At 42.8% G+C, this 26,083-nt stretch overlaps 1 protein-coding gene across 2 annotated transcripts in view; it reads right to left on the bottom strand.

Annotated features, from left to right (window-relative positions):
- Positions 1–26,083, bottom strand: part of DOCK8 (dedicator of cytokinesis 8) — a 252,499-nt gene that overhangs the window by 207,344 nt on the left and 19,072 nt on the right. Inside the window, exon 2 of one of the 2 annotated variants that reach the window (XM_082242986.1) lies at positions 13,937–14,039. In XM_082242986.1, coding sequence (XP_082099112.1) covers positions 13,937–14,039 — 103 coding nt within the window. Of the gene's footprint in view, positions 1–2,635; positions 2,745–13,936; positions 14,040–26,083 lie in introns of those variants that run through there. The other variant, XM_082242987.1, reaches the window with a different exon arrangement.

The raw sequence follows: 26,083 nt of genomic DNA, 5'->3' as shown, positions 1-26,083 counted from the left end.
TACATTCACATCAGTCCCTGCCCTCAAGGAGCTTACAATCCAAGATCCCTAACTCACATTCATACAAACACATACTAGTGCCAATTTAGACAGGAGCCAATTAACCTACCAGCATGTCTTTAGGGTGTGGGAGGAAACCAACGCAGGCACAGGGAGAACATGCAAACTCTAGGCAGGTAGTGCCATGGTTAGGACTCAAACTGGCAACACTAGTTCTGCTAGGTGGAAGTGCTAAAAACTTAGCCACTGTGCTGTGTTTCAGATAAATGATAGGCAGTTTAATGGCCCTTAAACAAAAGTAAATAATAGCAGAAAAATGTATTGCTACAAAGGTTGCTTATGTCACATCCAAAATGGCGGCACCGACTAGTCCCTGGTCTGTTCAAAATCATAAAAATTCAGTTAGAGGCACATCCAACATTGTACAGAAAAATCCAAAAAAGGTAAAATTTTGCTTCTGACAGTATAGCTAACACTCTATTGCCCTTTCTGCCTTTGAAGCACATATGGCGCTTTTCCACTGCATGGAACTGAACGGTTCGGCTCGCTTTTGTGCTTTTCCATTGCTGGTACCGCATGGTACGGTGTAGGAACGGTTCAGTACGGCGGCGCTTTTCCACTGCATGGAACCGAACGGTACGGCTCTCAAAAACAGTACCACCTCGATTGTGGTTCCAATAGGTACCATACCCGGTACCATATCCCACAATCCTTTGCATGCAGTCACTACTAGCCACTGATTGGTCAGAGAATCGTTGTTGTCCCACCCACTTAACTTTAGTACTACTTTAGTGGAAAAGCAAACCATACCGTACCGTACCAAACCGTTCCAACACTGTACCATGCGGTACCAGCAGTGGAAAAGCAAACCGGGCCAAGCAGGGCCGAGCCGGTACTTGCAGTGGAAAAGTGCCAATACTCTCCATGGGCCTATTTATACATCATTTTAAGTATGGCCGTGGGCTTTGTACTCTGTATTGGACACTGCCATCGCCCAGTCCCAGGCCATTGTTTAATGTTTGTTTGTCTTTTTTATTATTGCAATTTTTTTTCTATTTTTTTTTTTTTATTTACCCCTCCCCCACACAAGCTTGTACTGTACTTTAATCTTTGTTGTTGTCCTTACTGGACACTTCTTTTTCTCTTTTTTATCTTGTGTAAAACCTTAATAAACTCCGATTGAGCACAAAAAGGAGAATTTGGGACAGGTTCTGTAGTTTACGAGAATTTTAAACCTTTAATGATCCACTTCAGACTTCTCGAATGACCTTGTGATCCATGTGAACAAGATGCTGTTACGTTACATCACAAGGATAACACACTTATTGAACTTAGACTTAAGCAGGATTTAAAAACGAGTCCTGGTCGTATCGTTATCAAATTATTTGGCAAGACATACAGTAATGAATTATATTAAGCCTGGCCGTACATTATACAATTTTCTTATTCAAATATACTTTAGATTTCCCTTCAACTATTTAGTGCAAGGGTCTGCCTGATTGCATTCAAATTGATGTTTAGGTTTTACCTTATATTATATGGTTTTGGTAAATCTAAAGGAAAATTGTATAATGTATGGCCAGCCTAAGCAAGCATGCCAAAAGCTGTCAACGTGGCTTCAGATTTTTATCTTTCTTTTTTATCTATTTTATTTTATGTTTATTTTTCTCAAAAAAAAAAAGAAAGAAGGCCTGTTAACCGTCCATCTTTAAATTTCAGAGTTTAGTTGCTATATTTCCCATCCTCAGTTATTATTTATTTATATTCTATTACATTATTTATATTCTATATACCATCTATAATACAAAAGTCTGCACATAAAAATTGTATATAATTAATGCAAAAATAGTAGATAATTAATGCTCTAATTCTTTTTTCTTAAGGCCCGTACACACGTACCGATCGTCGGCATACAAACGTCGGTGGACGAAGGATCTGCCGATTGTACGCGTGTTAGTATGGTGCCTCCGACAGATGTCTGCGCACAATCCGCGGACAAAAGTCTTTCGTGCAAACATGAAAATATTTGTATGCCGACACCAGAACGGACGATTGTTCGCCTGTCAGTACACAATTCGGCCGACAGACCGCAGATTTGCAAGACTGGGCATGCTCAGAAAATAGAAAACACAGGGAAAGTTAACCATTACATGACATCACTTCTGCAGTCGGCGGACAAAATTCTTGTGCTGTCCTTGTGCTGTCTTTGCACTTTTCAGCAGACACCGACATCCCGGGGAGAAAAGAGGAACATTTGTAAGCCGACCATCGGTACGTGTGTACGGGGCTTTACAAACACAGACGTAGAGTGGCATACACCTAAAGGCTGTGAACCCAAGGACAAGGAAAGACACTTGTATACATAGAATAAAATCCAGTGAACAGTTTGAAAAGTAAAATCTATACACACACACACATCTAAAATAAAGTAAAACCAATTAAATAATAGCAGAAAAAGTTACTTCTTAATCATTTTAAATATTTTAGAATATCTGAACATTTTTATCATTCTATTCTATATTATAATATAGCAGCAAAGAGAAACAATATCAAATGTTTAATATCTAAGAGTTAAATGAGAAGAATTAATGTGCACTTGAAAATTATCCTCAAACCACAAATGAGAAAAACGTACCGTTCAGAAAAGCAGCTTAAGTGTTTATGAATGTTACTCCGGGGTATCTTTCAAGATGGCTGCTACAGGAAACGTATAACTTCTATAGTACAAAACTTCAGAGTGTTTTGCCTAACACTGCACAAGAAATCCCACAAGCAGCAGAAAGCGGAAATAAACCTCTTACCATAATGTGTGTTTGAGGAAGTGACTAAAAACACTAAAGATTTAACCCAAAGACAGATACTTTAGTACTTCAAGCAGAAGCACAGATATCATAGCAATTCTACTGACATCATGTCCTCTTCAGATTATGTCATCGTGTATTACATTTATGATCCAAAAAGTAAAGCTTTTTTTTGTTTTTGTTTTGAAAAGATTGGTAAAGGGTTAGAGCCTCTGACAGTTTTTATTGCTGTCTCAGGCTCTGCTAGAGAGCTTTACTATCTCTGTTTCTTATGGTAACCACTGTCACTGGGACTAAAAGTGAGGGAAATTTAACATTTTTCAGTTGACAGCAGAATAGGAATATAGGAGACATCTTTTTTTTGGTGACAACTGTTTAAGAGGGGAGTTCCCTCAATTTGGCAGGATTTCCTATACTTTCCTATGGCGTTTACAAGACAGGAAGTGTAGTGAAATTTCCCTAATAACACACAGATGGCAGATGTGTCTTACCATTCCAAAGAGCAGGGGTCTCCAAACTTTCTAAAGAAAGAGCCAGTTTACTGTCCGTCAGACTTTAGAGGGGCCAGACTGTGCTCAGTGGAAGTAGAAAATGTCCTGGCGTCAGTAACAATGCCTCACCATTGGTGTTAGTGAGAGGAAGAATGTCCCATCTTTGGTGTCAGTGGAAGGAATAGTACCCCATCGTTGGTGTCAGTGGCAAGAATTATTCTCTATTGTTGGTGTCAGTTGCAGGTATTATGCAGGTGCAGGTATTATGCCCCATTGTTTATTTCAGTGGGAGGAAAAGTGCCCCAAGGGCCAGATTAAGGCAAGCAAAGGGCCCCAGTTTGGAGACCAATGCCATAGAGCAGGGTTTCTCAACTAGGGTTCCGCAGCGATCTACCCACCAATCACAGACAGCTGATGGGTAGACCTGGTCTCCGCTAACACATGGACAGTAGTGCTGGAAATGTCTCTAATAAGTTTTCTCCCATAGCACGCTGCTCTGTGCCGGCCCTCCTTTCCTCCCCTCCACCTCAACAGCTTGTGACCTCACCTGGGATAGACGAGAAGAGGGAAGGGGCCGGCCGGAGCAGCATGCTAAGAGAGAAGCCATTTCCTGCACTATTCTGCATTTGAAATTGCTACAACAGTGTACCGGTGTGCCCCGTACCCTGCTGTGAGCTTGTGATGTCCCCCCATGCCCTGTCATGTGCCTGTGATGTGCCCTACCATGTGCCCCATGCCCTGTCATGTGCCTGTGCCCTGCCGCATGTCCCCATGCCCTTCCGTGTGCCTGTAATGCGCCCTGCCATGTGCCTGTGATCTGCCCTGCCATGTGCCCCATGCCCAGCTGTGTGCCTGTGATATGGACTGTTGTGTGCCCCATGCCCTGCCGTAAGCATGTGATGTGCCGTGTTCTGTGTCCCATGCCCTGCTGCGAGCCCTTGATGTGCCCTGCCATGTGCCCCATGCCCTGCTGTTAGCCTGTGATGTGCCCCATGCCCTGCTGTCAGCCTGTGATGAGCCCTGTTATGTGCCCCATGCCCTGCTATGAGCCCCATAAAGTTCCGTGTCCTGCTGTGTGCCCTATAATGTGCCCTGCTGTGTGCCCCATAATGTGCCCTGTATCCTGCTGTGAGCCCTGTAAGGTGCACTGTGTCCTGCTGTGTGCCCCTTAATGTGCCCCATGCCCTGCTATGAGCCCCATATTGTGCCCTGTGTCCTGCTGTGAGCCCCGTAATGTGCCTATGTCCTGCTGTGTGCCGTATGATGTGCCCCATGTTCTGATGTGTGCCCCATTTCTGCTGTGTGCCCTATGATATTCCTCATTTTCTGCTGTGTGCCCCATGATGTGCCCAATTTTCAGTTGTGTGCCCAATGTTCTGCTATGAGCCCCATCTCCTGCTGTGTGTCCCTTAATGTGCCCAATACCCTGCTGTGAGCCCTGAGTCATGTGCCCTGCTGCGTGTCTCTTGTCCCAGTGTTCTGCAGTGTGCCCCATTTTCTGCTGTAGGCCCCATAACATGCCATGTGCCCTATGTTCTGCTGTATGCCCCATGATGTGTCCAATGTCCTGCTGTGTGACCTTTGATGTGCCCCATGTTCTGCTGTGTGCCCCTCGATGTGCCCTGTGTCCTGCTGTCTGCCCCTTAATGTTCCCCATGTTCTGCTCTGAGCCCCATGTCCTGCAGTATGTCCCTTAATGTGCCCCATGCCCTGCTGTGAGCCCTGTAATGTGGCATGTGCCCTGCTGTGTGTCCCTTATTGTACCCCATGTTCTGCTGTGTGCCTCATGATGTGCCCCATCATGTCCCCATTTTATGCTGTGTGCCCTTATTATGTGCCCCATGTTCTGCTGTGTGCCCCACGATGTGCTCTGTGTTCTGCTGTGAGCCCCATGGTGTGCCCGATGCCCTGCTGAGAGTCCCATAATGTTTTCTTGTGCCCTGCTGTTTGCCTCTTGTGCCCCATGTTCTGCTGTATGCCCCATGATGTGCCCCATGTTCTGCTGTGTGCTGCTTGATGAGCCCCATGTTCTGCTGTGTGGCACTTGATGATCCCCATTTTCTGCTGTGTGCTCCATAATGTGCCCTGCTGCCCCCATGTAATGTGCCCTGCACATTGAGCATCTGTGCAGGAAAAAAAAAACACAACAGTACAAGTTTCACATATAATAGGCATTATTTATTTTATTTTTTTCTATTATTTATTGCCATTTCCTAAATAATTGTTATATCACAGCTCGCTGATCACACCGATGTTCCGTGAGCTGTAGATATGAACATTACTTCAGGGGTTCCCCGGAATCTCAGACTTTTTGCCAGGGGTTCCCCAAAGGTAAAGAGGCTTAAAAACACTGCCATAGTGTTCCCCAAAGGTAAAGAGGTTGAAAAACACTGCCATAGAGAATAGTAGAGTAAAATGAAAAAAAAAAAAAAAAAGTTTTGATTTTGGATCGATCGTAATTCTACACTTTGTATGTACTGTTTATACAAATAAAATATTGGGAACAAATACAGGGATTCTCCAGAATTATAACATGCTTTCAACTGTCCTTCTTGCTAAAGATGTCTCAGGCTTTTAGTGACTTACTGATAGGCTGTGCAAGCTGCCGGACCAGGTATGTAGGTGGATCACGACATTAAAGTCAGGATCTCTTCAGAGTCTGGGCTGGCTCTGTGACGTCAGCTGACAGTGGACTTTAGCCGCTGAAAAGGGGTTGCAGTAGTGCAAAACTAAGTGCACTCATGTGATCCCAAGGAGAAAAAGGGCCAAAAAAGAGCTTTGGCCCTACTTCTTCTTCTAAGAACATCTATCATTCTATTTTTGACTGTTTTCCCCCTATGAAACAAAGTACATGCTAGGAGCTTCCCACTTGACAGCAATGCTTTAATCATATCAATCACCTCCCAAATAAACACATCTGGTCTTTGTGAAACTGAAACTTCTACTGTTTCCCATCAAATCCTGGCAAAGCAGGCTGGAACTTGTAGTTTCACAAAGCCTTCATGTCTGTATGGGTGTTGGAAAAGTCAATACAAGCAGAAACTGCCACCTTGCCTTGGGCCCCATTTAGTCTTTATTCAGTTCTGGTTATGAAAGCAGTGTAAGGGCCCTTTTCCGCGGGTTTTCTGATCAAGTCTGCCTGTCAGTTTTTCAGGCGGACCTGATCAGATGCTCCATTCACCCCTATGGGGTAGGGGATGTCAGCAGTGACATGTCCACTAACACCCGCTGCTATCCGTTCTGATCCTGTCCGTGAAATCCAGATGGGTGGTAACCCTGTCTGGAGGATCAGATCTGATGAAAATGGTCAGGCGGTCCATTTTCATCCAATCTCCCATAGAGGAGAGCGGGGCTCTGACAGGTCCGTCTCTGCACAGTGAGCGGAGACGGACCTGTCATCAACCTGCTCAGTGGGGATTTGGCAGATGGATCCCCTGCTGAGCAAAGCGGAACGCCGTGTGAAAGGAGCCTAACAAATGTTTCTCATAGATGACAATAAAATGCTCAGGACATGCAGAATGGAGACAAGCAGAAAGGACATGTAGCAAACCACTTTAACCACTTGCCGACCAGTCACGTTGACTGTACTGCAGCAAAGTGGCTCGATTCCGTCCAGCGACGTAGTACTACGTCGCTGGACTCCTCCCCTTCTGGGCGGTGCTCACGCGCCGCCGGAGGCTCGCTCCCGCTGTTTTCAGTCACAGCGGGAGTCGGGCCAGGGGAGGAGCAGCGGCGATTGCTGCTGTTCTTCCCCGATCGTCGGGGAATCGAGTCTGGAGATCTCCGAAGTGACAGGCAGGGTCAGATTGCAGGGTTCATCATAGCTGAACATGCGATCTGTCCCGGTGTCACTCAGTCACCTCCCCCCACACACGTTAGTAAGCACCATACATTAACCCCTCCCTCTCCAATAAAATTAACCCCTTCCCTGCCAGTGTCATTTTTACAGTAACAGTGCATATTTATAGCACTGATTACTATAGAAATGTCACTGGTACCCCCAAAAGTGTCAAAAATGTCAGTCAAGGGTCCGATCTGTCCGCCGCAATGTCGCAGTCCCGCAAAAAAAAAAAAAACGCAGATCGCCGCCATTACTCGTTAAAAAAAAAAAACACCAAAAATGACAGAAATCTTTCCCTTAGTTAGTAAACGCAATAACTTTTGCGCAAACCAATCAAAATACGCTTATTGTGATTTTTTTTACTAAACATAGGTAGCAGAAAACAAATTGGCCAAAAATTTGAAAAATTTAGATTTTTACATTTTTTTGGGGGGGAATTTCATCTAAAAAATGTGAAAAATATTGTTATTTTTTCAAAATTTACGCACTTTTTTGTTTATTTCGCAAAAAGTAAAAATTGCATAGGTGATCAAATACCACTAAAAGAAAGCTCTGTTTGTGGGAAAAAAAGGACGTAAATTTCGTTTGGGTACGGCGTCGCACGACCGTGCAATTGTCAGTTAAATTCGCACAGTGCCAAATCGCAAAAAGTGGCCTGGACGTAAGACAGCAAAATCCTCCGGTGGTAAAGTGGTTAAAAAAATGCAATACAAAGATCAGGAAGGCAGCATACAGAACTCCAGTGAACTGTATAGAAGAATTACAACTGCATGCAATACCCAAGCATTAGCACACGTATGAGACAGTACATGAGCTTGCATGAAAAAAAACCCAAAAAAAACAACCACTAGCAATGCAACCTTTAAAACAACTAACAATTCCCCTTCACGCTTCAGAAGTTCTTGTATACAGTACATACCTCCATAATTATGGAAGTCAAAAAGAAGAAACAAGTTTATCAAGTTCAAGTAGCCCATTACCCAGCATCTCGTTGCCAAATACAACTACTTACTATGTAATAAGCATGCTACAGTTGATTATCAATGTGCAAAGATACAGTTCTCTCACCAATGGCTTATGTTCTATTGTGATACAAACATGAAGATTTTATCTCACGCTCTAAATAGTGAAAATATTGTTACCCCAGTTTCAGAAGATCCCCATTATTGGTCTGATCAAATGTCTGTTTTTATGAATTACTAGAATTCCTTGCATCACTAAGTATTTCTTTACCAATAATTTTAAATCATGTTACTTTATAAAAAAAAAAAAAAAAAACATATTAACGCATTTCTAAACCCAAAAACAAAAATTGATACTACTGCAGCTTAATGGTTCTTAGATGTTGTGGCTGCATTAGTCTTCTTCTCTACACTTTTTTCTATATCTTAAACTGGTAATCCTGTCATTAAATCGCTGTCGTCCTATGGTGACAACCATATCGTTACCCTAGAACAGTGATGGCGAACCTTGGCACCCCAGATGTTTTGGGACTACATTTCCCATCATGCTCATGCACTCTGCAGTGTAAATGAGCATCATGAACCCGGTCCTTAAATGTGTCCCCCGGTTTAAATATTTGGGGGTTCAGGTGACGAAGAGCCCACGGGATTATATTGTGGTAAATGAGCATCATGGAAAATGTAGTTACAAAACATCTGGGGTGCCAAGGTTCGCCATCACTGCCCTAGAATAAAGAGTGTGCGGGAACTTCACACCCTTTCACACTGGTCTTCAAACCAGGAGGAGGGGTTTAGTGTTTCTAGAAGTTAACAGGGAACAATGCTAACTGAGAACAGTCGAGAGGCACAGAGCAGAGGGAGTTATCAGCTCACAAGATTTCTGGCTGGATAAACATATATTTTGTTCAACACTTTTAATTATATATTTAACAGAACAAAAGGGAGCAAATAAGAGAATCAGATTGTTAGAATTTGCATACACTTAGATTCTGTGTCAACATTTTAATGCTGTCCGAATATCTCCCAGTAGTCCCAGTTTCAATGGGATTGTACTGGGATTTTAATCAAATCCTGGGGTCCGACCTATATCCCACTGCTGGGTGCAGTTGCACTTGTTTCAACACCCAATGCCAGTATCAGACCAGCATTCATACAGTCGGTATGGTAAAACCTATCCCCACTTCCAGTTATTGCTCAGGTTGCAAAAAAAAAAAAAAATAAGGGCTGCTATTAAGGTACTTCTACAGTGCTGTCCAACCCCACCCCACCCCACACACACACTATGGGTTAAATATTGGTCTGGCTATGAGGGGGAGAAAAATAAGAACAAATACCTTATGCCACATTCTGCTGGCAGCCAGTGCTCTCCTACTCTGCCTGGCACTGCCAAGATGAGGACTGGCTCTTGCTGTCCTCACTTACAATGCAGGAATGCTGGCAATGCATTGTATATGATGATATTGGGGATCTGCTGCCAACAGCAGGGCAGTAAAGTGAAGCAGCTTTAGAGGGGTGGCACACAAGAGTGAAAGAAGCCTGTATTAGCAAGGAATAAGGTAAGTATTTGTACTTATTCCATACCCCAAGCTGAAGAGCATTTAACCCATGCAGTCTGTGTGCTGGGCACTGCATGGGTAAATTTAACATAAGCCTGGTATGGGGTTTTAAATAAAATTGGCAGAGGAGCACATACTTTGAGTTATTATTGCAGTATTTCACTTATATTGCACTGCTTACATGCTAGCTCTTACTTACGTTTGTTATTGTAATAAATGTACAGATTTGTAAAGTAAAGCATGGCTCCACCGAAAAGGGGAAGCTAAGCTTATTTGCCTCCTGCCCCCTTCCGCTGCCACATTTGGCACCTTTCAGGGGGGAACGGGTACTTGGTTTTGACAGGTACCTGCTCATACGTCTGGCTGATTTCACCCAGAAGTTCGGCCCCCCTACTCTTTCCCCCGCCACCAGGCCATTCACAAAGCACAGCACAATTTGTGCATGTGCAGTAGGGAACTGGCTGTGAAGCCACAATGCTTTACTGCCGGTTTCCCTTACCCAAGATGGTGGTGGCAGCACCTGAGAGCTGATTAGAAAATTGGCTTGGGTGAAGACACTGCTGGATTTGTGGACAGGTAAATATTAAAAGTCAGCAGCTACAATATTTGTAGCTGCTGACTTATTTTTTTCTCAAGGAGCCTGGTGCTCCGCTTTAACCATACAGTCAAGGTAGATTAGATTAGCCACCATAGTAACTGCCTAGTTGTCTAATAAGATATCAAACACAAAGGGATTAAAGATGAGTGGGCCAATCCATGGAAAACTGTCACATGACAGCAGGCTACCATCTCAATTAGCTGTGGCTGTGGAATTCTCTGCCCCATGATGGCACATAATAAACAATAGTATTGTACAGTTATGGGCATCTGGCCATTTTAGGTCAATGATGTCACCAGCTTCCCGGTCCCTGCAGCTTTGGGGCAGGGAATTCCACGACTGCAGCTGATTGTAACGGTAGCCTGTTGTCATATGACAGTTTCTCACGGGTTCAGGATAAACGTTAGATCATCCTCGATGGGGATTACACTGTTTCCAGTGAGTTGGCAAACTCATATAATTTTATTTTCAGAATCGGCAAACCACAAATATTTGTAGCACCACAATGCAACAAGTAGAACCTCAAGATGTAATAAAGCTATATACAGTTGTGCACATGACTTTACATACCCTGTCAGAATTTATGATTTATTGGCCATTTTTCAGAGAATATGAATGATAACACAAAAACTTTTCTTTCACTTATGGTTAGTGTTTGGCTGAAGCCATTTATTATGAAATCAACTGTGTTTACTTTTTTTAAATCATAATGACAACAGAAACTACCCAAATGACCCTGATCAAAAGTTTACACACCCCAGTTCTTAATACCGTGTATTGCCCCCTTTAACATCAATGACAGCTTGAAGTTTTTTGTGGTATTTGTGGATGAGGCTCTTTATCTTCTCAGATGGTAAAGCTGCCCATTCTTCCTGGCACAAAGCCTCCAGTTCCTGTAAATTCTTGGGCTGTCTTGCATGAACGGCACATCTGAGATCTCCCCAGAGTGGCTCAATGTTATTGAGGTCAGGAGACTGAGATGGCCACTCCAGAACCTTCACTTTATTCTGCTGTATTCAATGACCGGTCGACTTGGCCTTGTGTTTAGGATCATTGTCATGTTGGAATGTCCAAATACGTCCCATGCGCAGCTTCTGGGCTGATGAATGCAAATTTACCTCCAGTATTTTTTTTATAACATACTGCATTCATCTTACCATCAATTCTGACCAAATTTGCTGTGCCTTTGTAGCTCACACATCCCCAAAACATCAGCGATCCACCTCCGTGTTTCACAGTAGGAATGGTGTACCTTTCATCATAGGCCTTGTTGACTGCTCTCCAAATGTAGCATTTATGGTTGTGGCCAAAAAGCTCAATTTTGGTCTCATCACTCCAAATGACTTTGTGCTAGAAGGTTTGAGGCTTGTCTCTGTGCTGTTTGGTGTATTGTAAGCGGGATACTTTGTGGCATTTGTGTAGTAATGGCTTTCTTCTGGCGACTCGACCATGCAGCCCATCTTTCTTCAGATGCCTCCTTATTATGCATCTTGAAACAGCCACATCACATGTTTTCAGAGAGTCCTCTATTTCCCATGAAGTTAGTTGTGGGTTTTTCTTTGGATCCTGAACAATTTTCCTGGCAGTTGTGGCTGAAATTTTAATTGGTCTATCTGATCGTGGTTTGGTTTCAACAGAACCCCTCATTTTCCACTTCTTGATTAGAGTTTGATCACTGCTGAAGATCATGCTCAATTGCTTGGATATATTTATATATCCCTTTCCTGTTTTATACAGTTCAACTACCTTTTCCCACATATCCTTTGACAATTCTTTTGCTTTCCCCATGACTCAGAATCCAGAAACCTCAGTGCTGCACTGGATGAAAGATGCAAGGGTCTGTTAGGAGTCCAGAAACTCATTGACCTTTTATACACACACACACTAATTACAAGCAAACAGATCACAGGTGATGATGTTTACCTTTAATAGCCATTCAACCCCCTTTGTGTCAACTTGTGTGCATGTTATCAGGCCAAAATCACCAGGGTATGTAAACTTTTGATCAGGATAATTTGGGTAGTTTCTATTGTCATTATGATTTAAAAGTAAACACAGTTGATTGATAATAAATGGCTTCAGCCAAACACTAACCATGAATGAAAGAAAAGTTTTTGTGTTATAATCCTTATTCTGTGAGAAAATGGCCAAGAAATCATAAATTCTGCCAGGGTATGTAAACTTATGAGCACAACTGTAGCTTCCACTATATTTCATAAACTACATCTGGTAACAGCATTTAAAAACCAATAACATGCACCAAAAAACTATGTATAGCAAGCTGATCTCTTTTACACATACCATGGGGATGGAAGGTTTGGGCACCCCAGGTAAAAGTTTGTATTAATGTGCATAAAGAAGCCAAGGAAAGATGGAAAAATCTCCAAAAGGCATCAAATTACAGATTAGACATTCTTATAATATGTCAACAAAAGTTAGATTTTATTTCCATCATTGCCCCTTTAAAATTACAGAAAAAAAAATGATGTCTGCAAAAGTTTGGGCACCCTGTAGAGTTAATATCTTGTACTGCCCCCTTTGCAAGGCTGAGACCTGCCAGTGCCATGGATTGTTCTCAATCATTGTCTTGTACTGCCCCCTTTGGCAAGTATCCCAGGTTGTAAATGCTTTTTGTAGCCAGCCAAGAGTCTTTCAATTCTTGTTTGAGGTATCTTTGCCCATTCTTCCTTACAAAAGTCTTCCAGTTCTTTGAGATTTCTGGGCTGTCTGTCACGCACTGCTCTTTTAAGGTCTATCCATAGATTTTCAATTATGTTGAGGTCAGGAGATTGTGAAGGCCATGGCAAAACCTTCAGTTTACGCCTCTTGATGTAATCCCCCATAGATTTCGAGGTGTGTTTAGGATCATTATCCATTTGTACAAGCCATCCTCTCTTTAACTTCAGCTTTTTCACAGATGGCATCAAGTTACCATCCAAAATTTGTTGAAATTTTATTGAATCCATTTTTCCTTCTACTCGTGAGATGTTCCCTGTGCCACTGGCTGCAATACAACCTCAAAGCATGATTGATCCACACCCCTGCTTAACAGTTGGACGGAGGTTCTTTTCATTAAATTCTGTGCCCCTTCTTCTCCAAACGTACCTTTGCTCATTCCGGCCAAAAAGTTCAATTTTAACCTCATCGGTCCACAAAACTTGTTTACAAAATGCATCAGGCAATCAATCCTTTTCTATGTGCCCTATTCACACCATAAAGCTGATGTCAACTGAATTTTTTTTTTTGCGCAGCAATATGCAACATAAAGGTCTCCACAAGGGCACAAAAAACTAATACTATATGTTGCATATTTCTGTGCAGAAAAAATATGCACATGATACCAGTGTTGTGAACAGGGCACATAGAACATAATTATTTTTTTTTGTGCCCTTACAGAAATAGGTGCAGAAAAATGCATATCTCTGCACGTGATGTGAATGAGGCCTAAATAAAAAAAATATATATATAATTTTTAAATTGGGACATGTCAGGTGTGTATTTGTGCCTTCTAAAGTTACGGATAGGTACACTTTAAGGGATATATACATGATGCAGGAAGAGAATAGTGGTACTGCAATACCATTTGTTTGTTCCATTTGGGTAGGTTTGCTAAAGATTACACTTTTGGAAATCAAAAATCTGTGCTTTCATATGTTCTTGTGTGTCAGGTAATGCTGTCATACTCACGAGTTGTAAGGAACATGAATTTGGTGTACTCGGACTGCGCTGATGTAAAAATCCAGAGGTACCATGAAGGGTGACATGTTTTCTTATTTCTGCTGAAGAATACCTGGAGAAAATAAACAGAAAATGTCATCTTTAAGCATATTCTGCCATTTAAAATGTCAAGCAAGTTATGAAATTTACAAATAAATTCAAATATTACTTCAAGATTCATCATTATTAAAGTTATTCATTATAGGAGTAACAAGGACATGTGCTGCGCCCCAAAAAAGAAAAGAACAAAAAAGTAGCTTTACCTCCTTGTGTCAGAGCTGGTCCCCTGATGACTGGTGATCTGATTACTGGTGGGGGTTATAATCAAGAAGTAGCAGGAAAGGTGTAGAAGCCACAGATCCACAGAGCAGAATCAGGGAGATCACTAAACTGTAGATTGTAGATCCTCAGCTACAGAAATTCTCTCCAGTAAGGAGATCAGTAAGCAAAAAATTGTTTACATTACCAAATATCACCATGACTTGACTCACAGGAGGTCCACACTGCCATATGCAAATCGCTGGCAGTGTCAATACAAAGTTAATGACACCCCCAGATCAGTTCGCATATCGCAGTGTGAACTGTAAGTTCGGACATGAATCAGATCGCACAGGTGTGAACACCCATGCAATCCGATTCTAGTGCGGACCAAAAAAAGGGTCCCGTGCGACTTTGGTCCAAATGCGATGCAAATTCAGCCATACAGTCTGTATGGCTGAATTCGCAACGCACAGACGTCACATGTGATTTGCAGAGCAGTGCGGTGTGAATCACATGCGATGTCTGACATCGCTGAAGTGTAAACCAGCGCTGAATCTCCTGAGACTAGCCTAAAGCCCCGTACACACGATAAGAAAATCTGTAGGGAAAATTTTTCCGACGACCGATCTGCCGATTTTCGGATTGTTAGTATGGTGCTTTCGACAGCCGACTCCGACTTTTCGGCTGACAAAATCCTGATGTGCAGGCTATAAAATTTTTGTCGTCCGTCAAAACAACGTCCGATTTTCGTCTCATTAGTACAGATTTAGACAGAAAAAAATCTTAAGAGCAAGACTAGGCATGCTCAGAGACGAAAGAACACATACAAAGCAATCCAACACATGACATCACTTCTGAAGTAGAATTCTGTTGTACGGGAAAATTCGTATGAAAATAACCTCTTTACTTTCCACATCAGACTAGCATGCCACAAAAAACGGACGACAGATCGTTTGATAATCTGATCGTGTGTACGGGGCTTTAGGCTGGCCATACATTACACAATTTTTTTGTACAATTTTTCTTTAGATTAAAAAAAAAGCATATATTATGGAGGTCAGACCTAAACACTTTCAATTTATATGCAATCAGGCAGGCCCTTGCACTACATAATTGAAGGTAAATCTAACGGAAATGTAATAAGAAAATTGTACAATGTATAACCAGCTTTAGAGGATCTCACACTGCAGTTACACAGCTATGAGGCTAGTAGACAAACAAAATCTCCTGCGCTTGGGAGTGGGCCCAAAGATGTTTATAGCTTGCATTAATGAGACTGACTGGGGGAGTCTGGACCAACTGAAACCCAAAAACAAAAGAAAGGGGGCGCACCGACCCAATGCATTATCCTAAAACCATAACTTTTTATGTAAAGTGGCAAGTATTATACTGACAAAATAACAATTCCATCAAAGCTCACCACAAAGCACAGCATCATCCAGTCCACAGTACATCATAACATGTGACAGGAGAAAGTGCAGATCCAATAGGCTAACGCATTTCCAGGACTGTCCTCTTCCTAAGATCCAGTTACCTGGCTATTGTCAGATGTAGGGCGTCTCTAACATGCCCCATGGGCAGGATCAGGCCCCCTCATGCTCATGCATCTGGTATCTCCATAAATTAGGCAACTGATACAAACATGTATAACATACTACCCACCAAAAATAAACCACTGGACGTTTTTTTTCCCCCTTTAAGGTAAAGTGATAATGTGCAAGAATGCATCGCATACTAGCCCATTATGTGAAACTAACTCTAAAACGAAGCTGTTCCAGCGCCGTGATGTCCGCGCTGCAGGGGCTCCCATCTTCACCTGTCTTGCTTCCTGGTTTGTGGGCTCAGCTCTGTGACTTGCCTTGGCCACGATGTGGTGGGAGACGCCGTTCATGGCACAGGGCTTTGAAGGAACGGCACGGGTGGCCATTCCTTTTGAGTGCATGTGCCAGTGATATCACTGGCTGCATGTAATGTAAATGTCTCCTAAACGGTGCAAGTTTAGGAGATATTTACACTACCTATAGGTAAGCCATATTATAGGCTTACCTATAGGTAGAAGTCAGTAAAGGAAGTTTACTTCCTCTTTGTGAAGAGTCTTTGAAAACGGCCACTAGGCGGGTGAAACGCGTTGACGTAACTTCCGGTACGTTGGTACGCATCCTCACTTCCGGTTTGCTTCCTGGATCTCAGTGGAACGCACGCCGATAGCGGCGTTCCCCACGATTGTTTGATCTATATTCAATGTGATTCTTTTCTTTTCACATTGTAAGTATGTTTTGTATGCTTTGGGGGAATAAATAAGTCAAAAACATAGTACACTATTGGTCCCCTTTTTTCTTTTATCTGGGAACAACGGAGACTTATTGGAGTGATCCCATACAAGGCATTTCCTATCCTGGAACTATTCTCACTAAAAGCTGGGTTGCCAAAGCCATCCATAATCCAATCAAGCGTTTGAGACTCATATCTGTGGTGAGTAGGGAACCCAGAGGGTCTGGCCACTCACTTGAGCACCGTTTGATCGATCGGTTTCTGCACCTGAGCACTTTATTTGGACACATTAATATTTAAGGACTGTTTTATCAAATTTGTTGCATTATATTGCTGGTTTTCATTTCTATATTGATCACCTTGCACTTTATTGGACACATTTAAATAAGAATTTTATTAATTGTTTGCAATATATGTGTTTTTATATATTCACCAGCAATATTGTTTTACACATTGTAAGGGATTAGCTCGGTGGCGGGTGTGGATGACCCCTTTGGGGGTGCGTTTTCACAGAGAGATAGCCGAGCAGAGGTTGAAAACAAGACTGATTTATTCATGCAATTTACTTCACACAATTGCAAGCGTCAAAACAGCCAAAATAAAATAAAAGACAAAATAAATCCTTGCCTCTGTGGGCGGCTACCTTCTCACGCTGGAACCTACCTAAGAAGTCTTTCCAACCTACTGTTGGGCCGACACTGCTGATCCTACAGCAGACACTCAAATGTCCATTTGTTTGCTTTTCACACAGCACAAACATTGTCCATTGAACATGTCCCTTTGTTTCTTTCACATCAACACATGTTCATTTATAACAGGATCCTTTACTCTTCAGATTCTTCACATTGAACACAGTTCATTTAACAGGTCCCTTTACTCTTCACACTCTTCACATGGAACACTTTGTCTTCTCACCTTTGAGACGTCTTCACTCGTGGTTACCCTCCTTAGCTTCACATCGCTGTAGGGGGTCTTCTCCCATGCTCACCAGCTTGTCGGGAGGCACACATCCGACTGTCCCCCTCTCCCAGCCCACACGGCGACAGGCGGCAGCAGTCCTTCTCCCATGCCCACACGGCGTCGGGAGGTACACGTATGTCTGTCCTCCTCTTCCCAGCTCACACAGCGACAGGAGGCAGCACTCAATAGATTTTCTCTGGACAAATTATAGAGGCCTTGATCTCCTCATTCTGAACAGCTGAATGGTTTTCAACTTCCTGCTGGCTCTTTTTGCAGCCAACACCCTATAGTATCAGTGAACTTTTCAAAGCAGGTGGGAATGTGTCTCCTCTCAGTGACTACATTCCCAGATTTACCTGACTTCCTGTCACATACCCCCCCCTCTTGTTTCAACCCTAGGGTTGGGACACATATTTCCAGGCACGCATGTGTCAGGCACTGCTGACTCACTGATAAGCCTCCTATTATCCTCAAGCTTCCGGATGAAACTGTTTCTGTCATCTTCACTGACAGATTTCTCATAAATGCCACACAGTTTGTCTCTCATCTCATATACACATTCTTCAACTGCATTTTTGGCATAATTTTGCTCCTTCTCGTTTCTGTCATCTTCATTGACAGCTTTCTCATAAATGTCAGACAGCTTGTCCCTCATAACCGTCTGTCCAATCCACCATGGAGGACCGTGATCCATAGGCAACTCAATTGGGCTAGTCTTAAGGTCTTCAACATTCTTAAGACGCCTCTCTCTGCAATCCATAAATGTTTTCCACAAAACTTTGAGAACCTTTGCTTCACTAAGCTTTGTTCCAAGTAGGGACTCTTGACATCCCTCTGTGACTTGAGTTGCCTCTCCATACAGCTGTACACAATCATTGACTTTTTGTTGTAAAAGGGAATGATCTTCCTTCTTGAGCTTTGCTTGCTCTAAGATGCTGTGCAGAGGATTTTCCAATTGAGACAACAGGCTGTCACACATTTCTTCAAAGTGACCCCTGTTCCTTTTCCCAGAGATATCAATATCATTCAAACATTTCATATTCATAGGCAGATCTGAAGCATTTGCACTCATCAACTTCTTAAACTTTTCGCCCTCCTGAGCGAGTCGCAGTAAAGGCCTACTATTTGATTTGATATTCAGTTTATATTTCTTGCCAAACTCTTCACAGAAGTAGCCAACCAGAACATCATCAACTTTCCTTCCACCAACATAGGGGTTAAAGGCAACAACACAGTTGAACCCAGCGATCTGGGTGGTATCCATTATAGACCTCCTCTCTGCATCAGTGAAGAAGCATGGAACTGCAACACATTCTTTTACAGGTTTCTTCAATGCACTTTCTGCTGAACTATTTGACCGCTCAAGGTCACCTAGTTCCTTTTCTCTATCTGAATTCCACATGGAATGTATCTCAAGATCACGATCAAACTTCTGCCACCCGTCTTTCACCAGTTCCATTTTGGAAACACTCCCTGAAAGGCACTTATTCATTTGCTTCACGTTTTCACCAACAGCCTTAGTTTTCTCCACTAGGTGGCGTTTGCCTTTTTCTCCCAGATTTATATCACTTGCTTTAGTTTTCTCCGCTTTAGTTTTCTCCACTAGGTTTTCAGCCTGAACTGAGAAATCATCACATTTCTTACACAACTCTTTTGTTTGCTGAAGCTCTAATGATACATTTTCCAATGCTTGAAGTTTTTGAAGGAACGGTTTATTCCAAAGGGGTGATTCAAGCCACGTGTCATCACATTTCTGAGGCTCACTCAGGACAGACCCCAAAACACTGATCCTTTTAAAAACTGCATCAGGCACACTATCCCCTCTTTGGGACAGATCCTCTGTTGCCTGGAATTCCTCTTCCAGTTCCTGCAACGGAATCTTCATCTCTTCTACTTGCTGTTCTAAGGCTCGCTTAGACTTTTCTAGCTCCTGAACGCTTTTCACAACATCATCCTTGGAGCTGACCAATTCTTCCATTTCTGTACGCAGCTGTTTGTTAACACTTTCTAGTTCAGCCTTACACTCTAGAGCTTCCTCCAAAGAGCGAGCCAAGAACAGGGCTTTGCTCTCGTTATCACGCACCTCCGTTTCTGCACGGGCGCGTTCTTCTGCATATTTTGCAGACACAGTCTTCTCTTCACCAAGCATGTGATCAAACTTCTTTTTCACATCTTCAACACACTGTAATGAACCAACGCTTTCTTCCATGCGTTTTTTCATATCCGCTATCTGAGCTTGCAATGTTGCGACTTGCTCTGATAGGTTTTTCTTTGCTTCCGCCTCCTCTTTTAATTGTTCCAGGAAGCCATTTTTCTCATCTTCCATTTGTTTGAGCTTTGTGCTAAAACTCAGCCTTTGACACCTCTCTTCCTGTAAGAGTTCCTGCGTGTCTTGCAGCTGCGATTCCAAGATAGAAAAATCTTCCGCAATTTCTCTAGATTTGCTGTCTGCTTGAGAAAGCTGATTTGTAACATTGTCCAACTCAACCTGCAGTCGGTTTGCCTTCTCTGACAGCTTAGCACACAATCGGTCACCTTCTGACACCTTGACTTGCGATTCCAGAAGCTGTGCCTCTACTTTTTCCCTCTTATGTTCACAATCTCCTTTTCCCTGCATAAGAGCCTTCACCTCATTGGCTAGTTTCTGGGAATGAGACTGTAATTCTGCCACACAGGCTTCTTTCTCCTTTAACTGCTGCTGGAAACGTTGGGCTTCACCTTTCCAACTTTCACAGTCTGCACGTAATTCATCTACCACATTGCTCAAAGTGGTGAGCTCATACACAGTACTCAGTAATTTAGCCTCTCTTTCACTTTTCTCTTTGTCGCTGAGAGACAATGTCGCTTTCAGAGCAACATTCTGTTCCTGCGACTCCTGCAGGTCTATTTTTGTAGCTCCCAAAGACTGAAGACTTTTTTCCAGCTGATTACGCAACTCCAACATATCAGCCATACTTTGCTTCTGCAAAGTCTGAATTTCACTTTCCTTTTCCATGAGGATGGTATCTTTCTCCATTATAGTCTCTCTGCGTTTTTGCAACTCGACCAAAAGAAGAGCAGTGGATTCTTCCCACTGTAACACATGAGACTTGAGTAGTTCATTCATTTCCTGCAAGTTTCTATGCTCCATTTTAAGCAATTCCAAGGCTTGTTCCTTTTCTTCCATTTTCCGTTGCAAGGCATCCAACTCAGCCCTGCACACATACTCGGTTTCCTCCAAACCGATGGCCTCCATTGGCTGCTGGCGTCTCTGTTTCCAGCCTGCCATGCTCTCTTGATGAGCCTTTTGTTGAGCTGCAAAGCTCTGCTGAAAATCCGCATTTGCCTGCTGTTGAGCTGCATTTGCTTGCTGTTGAGCTGCATTTGATATAATCAGATGTTTCAACATCTCCTCCATTTTGAGTTTACTTTTCATCTGAGCACACGTTTCATCAGTGTTGCTAGGGACAACAACCTTCCTCTTTAGTAGACTCTCTTTAGGCATGGATGGGGCTGGTTCAGACGGCAACATCCCCTCCATCCATAGAATCCGGTCTCTCATTTCATCTATCTTTGCATTTTTCAGGCGTTTGGATCGCCCCATCTTCAATAACTCCACAAACAAATTTTTCACAGTCCAGCAAACAATTTTCAGACCACTGTCTCTTCAACACATGTAGTTTTTCTCTCTCTTGCAGGATCTCTTTTCCTGCGCACACAGTTTGTGCAGTCACTTGCACCAGACACAACAAAGTTCATCAAAAAATTTTGAGACCGCTGTCTCTTTAAAACACTTTTTTTTTTTTTTTTTTTGTCAGGATCTTCTCTCCTGCACACATAGATTGTGCAATCTCATGCACCAGACAAAGTTCATCAAACATTTGCACTTCCTTGCAGGGATCTCTGCTTATGCCCACTGCATACCTCCACCATATGTAAGGGATTAGCTCGGTGGCGGGTGTGGATGACCCCTTTGGGGGTGCGTTTTCACAGAGAGATAGCCGAGCAGAGGTTGAAAACAAGACTGATTTATTCATGCAATTTACTTCACACAATTGCAAGCGTCAAAACAGCCAAAATAAAATAAAATAAAAGACAAAATAAATCCTTGCCTCTGTGGGCGGCTACCTTCTCACGCTGGAACCTACCTAAGAAGTCTTTCCAACCTACTGTTGGGCCGACGCTGCTGATCCTACAGCAGACACTCAAATGTCCATTTGTTTGCTTTTCACACAGCACAAACATTGTCCATTGAACATGTCCCTTTGTTTCTTTCACATCAACACATGTTCATTTATAACAGGATCCTTTACTCTTCAGATTCTTCACATTGAACACAGTTCATTTAACAGGTCCCTTTACTCTTCACACTCTTCACATGGAACACTTTGTCTTCTCACCTTTGAGACGTCTTCACTCGTGGTTACCCTCCTTAGCTTCACATCGCTGTAGGGGGTCTTCTCCCATGCTCACCAGCTTGTCGGGAGGCACACATCCGACTGTCCCCCTCTCCCAGCCCACACGGCGACAGGCGGCAGCAGTCCTTCTCCCATGCCCACACGGCGTCGGGAGGTACACGTATGTCTGTCCTCCTCTTCCCAGCTCACACAGCGACAGGAGGCAGCACTCAATAGATTTTCTCTGGACAAATTATAGAGGCCTTGATCTCCTCATTCTGAACAGCTGAATGGTTTTCAACTTCCTGCTGGCTCTTTTTGCAGCCAACACCCTATAGTATCAGTGAACTTTTCAAAGCAGGTGGGAATGTGTCTCCTCTCAGTGACTACATTCCCAGATTTACCTGACTTCCTGTCACAACATATATATGAAATGCTAGCGCTGTTTTAATTTCACTTCACATTTTCTCTAAGATTAACTGAGATGCACAGCAGCTGCATTAATTTAATTTTGTACACAGGATTGAGTTATTTTAGCACCAGCAGCGCGGGTTTTAACCACTTTACCTCTGCCTGCAGTAATATTACTGCGGCAGAGTGGCTCGTTATCGTCTGACGACGTAGTACTACGTCGTCAGACACTCCCCTTTCTCTGCGGCGCGCGCCGGAGGCTCGCTCCCGCTGTTTTCAGTCACAGCGGGAGTCGGGCCAGGGGAGGAGCAGCGGCGATCGCCGCCGCTCTTCCCCGATCGTCGGGGATCTAGTGTGGAGATCCGCCTGCTTGTGTAAACAAAGCGGGCGGATCTCCTAAGTGACAGGCAGGGTCAGATTGCAGGGTTCAGCATAGCTGAACCCTGGATCTGTCCTTGTGTCACTCAGTCCCCTCCCCCCACACACGTCAGTAAGCACCAGGCATACATTAACCCCTCTCCAATAAAATTAACCCCTTCACTGCCAGTGTCATTTTTACAGTAACAGTGCATATATATAGCACTTATTACTGCAGTAATGTCACTGGTACCCCCAAAAGTGTCAAAAATGTCAGTCAAGGGTCCGATCTGTCCGCCATAATGTCGCAGTCCCGCAAAAAAAAAAAAAAAAATCGCAGATCGCCGCCATTACGCGTTAAAAAAAAAAAACACCAAAAATGACATAAATCTTTCCCTTAGTTAGTAAACGCAATAACTTTTGTGCAAACCAATCAAAATACGCTTATTGTGATTTTTTTTACCAAACATATGTAGCAGAAAACAAATTGGCCAAAAATTAAAAAAAAAAAATTGTTTTTTACATCTTTTTTTTGGGGGGAATTTCATATAAAAAAAATGTTAAAAATATTGTTATTTTTTCAAAATAAACGCTCTTTTTTTGTTTATAGCGCAAAAAGTAAAAATCGCACAGGTGATCAAATACCACCAAAAGAAAGCTCTGTTTGTGGGGAAAAAAAGGACGTAAATTTCGTTTGGGTACGGCGTCGCACAACCGCGCAATTGTCAGTTAAAGTTGCACAGCGCCGAATCGCAAAAAGTGGCCCAGACGTAAGACAGCAAAATGCTCTAGTGGTTAAGTGGTTCATTTTATTCATTTCACTTTTACTTCCTCTTTAATCAAAACTTGAACAAATATGAAGAACATATGCCTTACAATCATATAAAACTATATAAAACATGTGCAGTGCGCCCCAAGGTCCACGAGTACCGGACTCGCCCCATTCGAAAGGAATAGGAGGTCAAAGGGACAAGTATACATGTATGGGTGCATGTATTTGCATGTACATACATGAATACAGATTAGTGTATTTGTAAACAATGTAGTTCCCCTTAGGGATCAGCATACATAAGCCTGTCTTGTACTGCCCAAGTCTTCATTTAAATTAGAAATACCAATTTTTTTTTTCTTTTTAATTTTATCTATTTTACTTGGATCCTTGCCTGTGTACTTGTTGATGGTGCTGGAACGCATCTCCAAATGACAAATACTCGAATGCCCGAGAGTCTGTACTGAAATACTTATCAGGTGACAGGTACACTGCTCTAGAAGTTAAGAAGGAAATCAGCCACCAATGGCCTGACTAAGCCAATACAGTGCAGCGTGCCAGTTCCATTCTTGATTCAACAGTCTACCTACTATAGTATGGATTTTTCAAGGCCCTTCTGCACACTTCCCAGCTCTGATTAATGGCGACATGTGCATTTCGGCTTGTAGCCACTGTCATCCATCAAGACTGTTTGAATGTGCCATTTTGAGGAGACTACATAAACAAGTGGGAGCATTTATCAAGCAAATTAGCAACAAATTTAGATGCAAATCAAGCTGCCTGTCCGTTAGCCAAGTCTAATCAGAAATCGTTATATCGATTTGTAACCTCTGTGCCTGTAATTCTGGCCAGCCAAATGAAACATGTTTTTCACAGATCTGCTTGAGATCATAGTAGATGAGACAGATTATTACAAGTACTTAATGGGTAACTCCATTTTTGTTAAAGGGGAACTGCAGCCTGCTCACATAATTTGCCATGCTGAAGCTTCCATCCAACCACTTTGCAGATTATTTTATATATACTGTTATTCTCTACTTGCCAAATATGCTGCAGAAATCTTCCTTTCAATAAGTCTGGCTGCAGCCATTTTAACTTTGGGCAGCCTGAAGCTGCTGACTGTTCACTTCCTGGATTTACACAGACACACACAGCCCCCTCCAGTTCTCATTGGCTCTCCTTTGACTCACCCTCATCTCTTGCTGGCAAACTTTCACAAGAGTGAGAGAGAATGCTGTGCATGATGTCATTAGCCTAGGTTTTTACCAGCTAAGAAAGAGGAAGTGGGCTGTATAATGTATTTACTGGCAGAAAAATAAATGTTTTACTATACAAAGTTGAAACAACAAGAAAGATGAAAAAATGACTGAAGGTCTGCTTTAAGAAAAAAAAAAAAAAATACTCCCCCGGGTGATCTATGTAAATTGCAAGGATTTAAACAATCTTTGTAACACATTCATACCCGTTGCAGCTTAGAAAAAAATAGCTATTTGTTTCTGCAGACTGAATGCAGATTGATTCTGAATTGATTATAATGAGCTGGTGCACTTTCTGTGTTTTAATGAGAAAAGTCTGCACCACTTTAAAACGATTTAACCTTTAGGGAGTATCTCACCAGAACTCAAATTTATATTGCAGAAGATACCTAAAAATTTGACTTGTATCTTAGTCCTGAGAAAATCAGTGAGCCAATTAGAAAAGCAAGCAATGGCATTTCTTTGGAAGTTCTGTACACCAGCTATATAAAGAAGGCCTCCACGTTGCCATATTGCATTAAATCTTACAGAAAATGATAGTACTACAGACTTTTATTTTTAATAACATTAAATGAAAACATAGCTTTTGTAGCAATTTCATATGCTATATTACTTTTTGTATTTGCTATACATTTCTCATAAAGATACCCTTTAAAGCAGCGGTGCCCAACTTTTTTGGCACCAGGGACCGGTTTTACAGCTGCCAATTTTCCCAGGGAATGGGGGTAATATTCACAGAGTCTGTCCCCAGCTCACAGTCCCCCCTTTATATCAGTGTCCTCAGTTCCCCCTCACATCACACCCCTCATTTACATTACAGTTCAGTCCACATCATTGTAACGGGGGCCGCTCTGTAAAGGGGGCACTGTAATGTAAACGGGGCACTGTGATGTAAAGGGGACTGCACTGTAAGCTCCCTTTCAGACGGAGTGGATCCGTCCTTATCAGCAGGGGATCTCTCTGCTGATGCCCGCTGAGCAGGCGGATGACAGGCCCATGCAAAGCAGAGTGGACACGGACACAGCCTGCTGCTCTCTATTATCGGCCAGACGGAAACAGACTGCATGTCGGTTTCCATCGGATTGTCATCTGATGCTATCTGCCGGACGGATGGGAAGTATATTCCCATCTGTCTGTTTTTAGCGGACCGGAAGGGATGCCGGCGGGTGTCAGCGGATACATGTCTGCTGACATCTGCCACCCTATAGAGAACAATTGGTGGTTCAATCAGGTCTGAAAAATGGACAGGCGGACCCAATCGGTCCGATGATGTGAAAAGGTCCTAAAGGGGACACTGTGATATAAAGAGGACTGCACTGTAAAGGGGCAATGTAATGATCACAGTGCCTCTTTACTGTGCAGTCCCCTTTATATTACAGTGCCCCTAGCAATCACAGCCTCCTCCATAGCAGTGCCCCCTGCAGTCTGCTCATCACAGTGCCCCAGCAGTCTGCCC

The sequence above is a fragment of the Pelophylax lessonae genome (genome assembly GCF_965119305.1).
Source record: "Pelophylax lessonae genome assembly, chromosome: 1".
Classification (NCBI taxonomy): Eukaryota; Metazoa; Chordata; class Amphibia; order Anura; family Ranidae; genus Pelophylax; species Pelophylax lessonae.
Note: the sequence above shows the minus strand (reverse complement) of the source record. Positions and strands in the feature narration are given on the sequence as shown.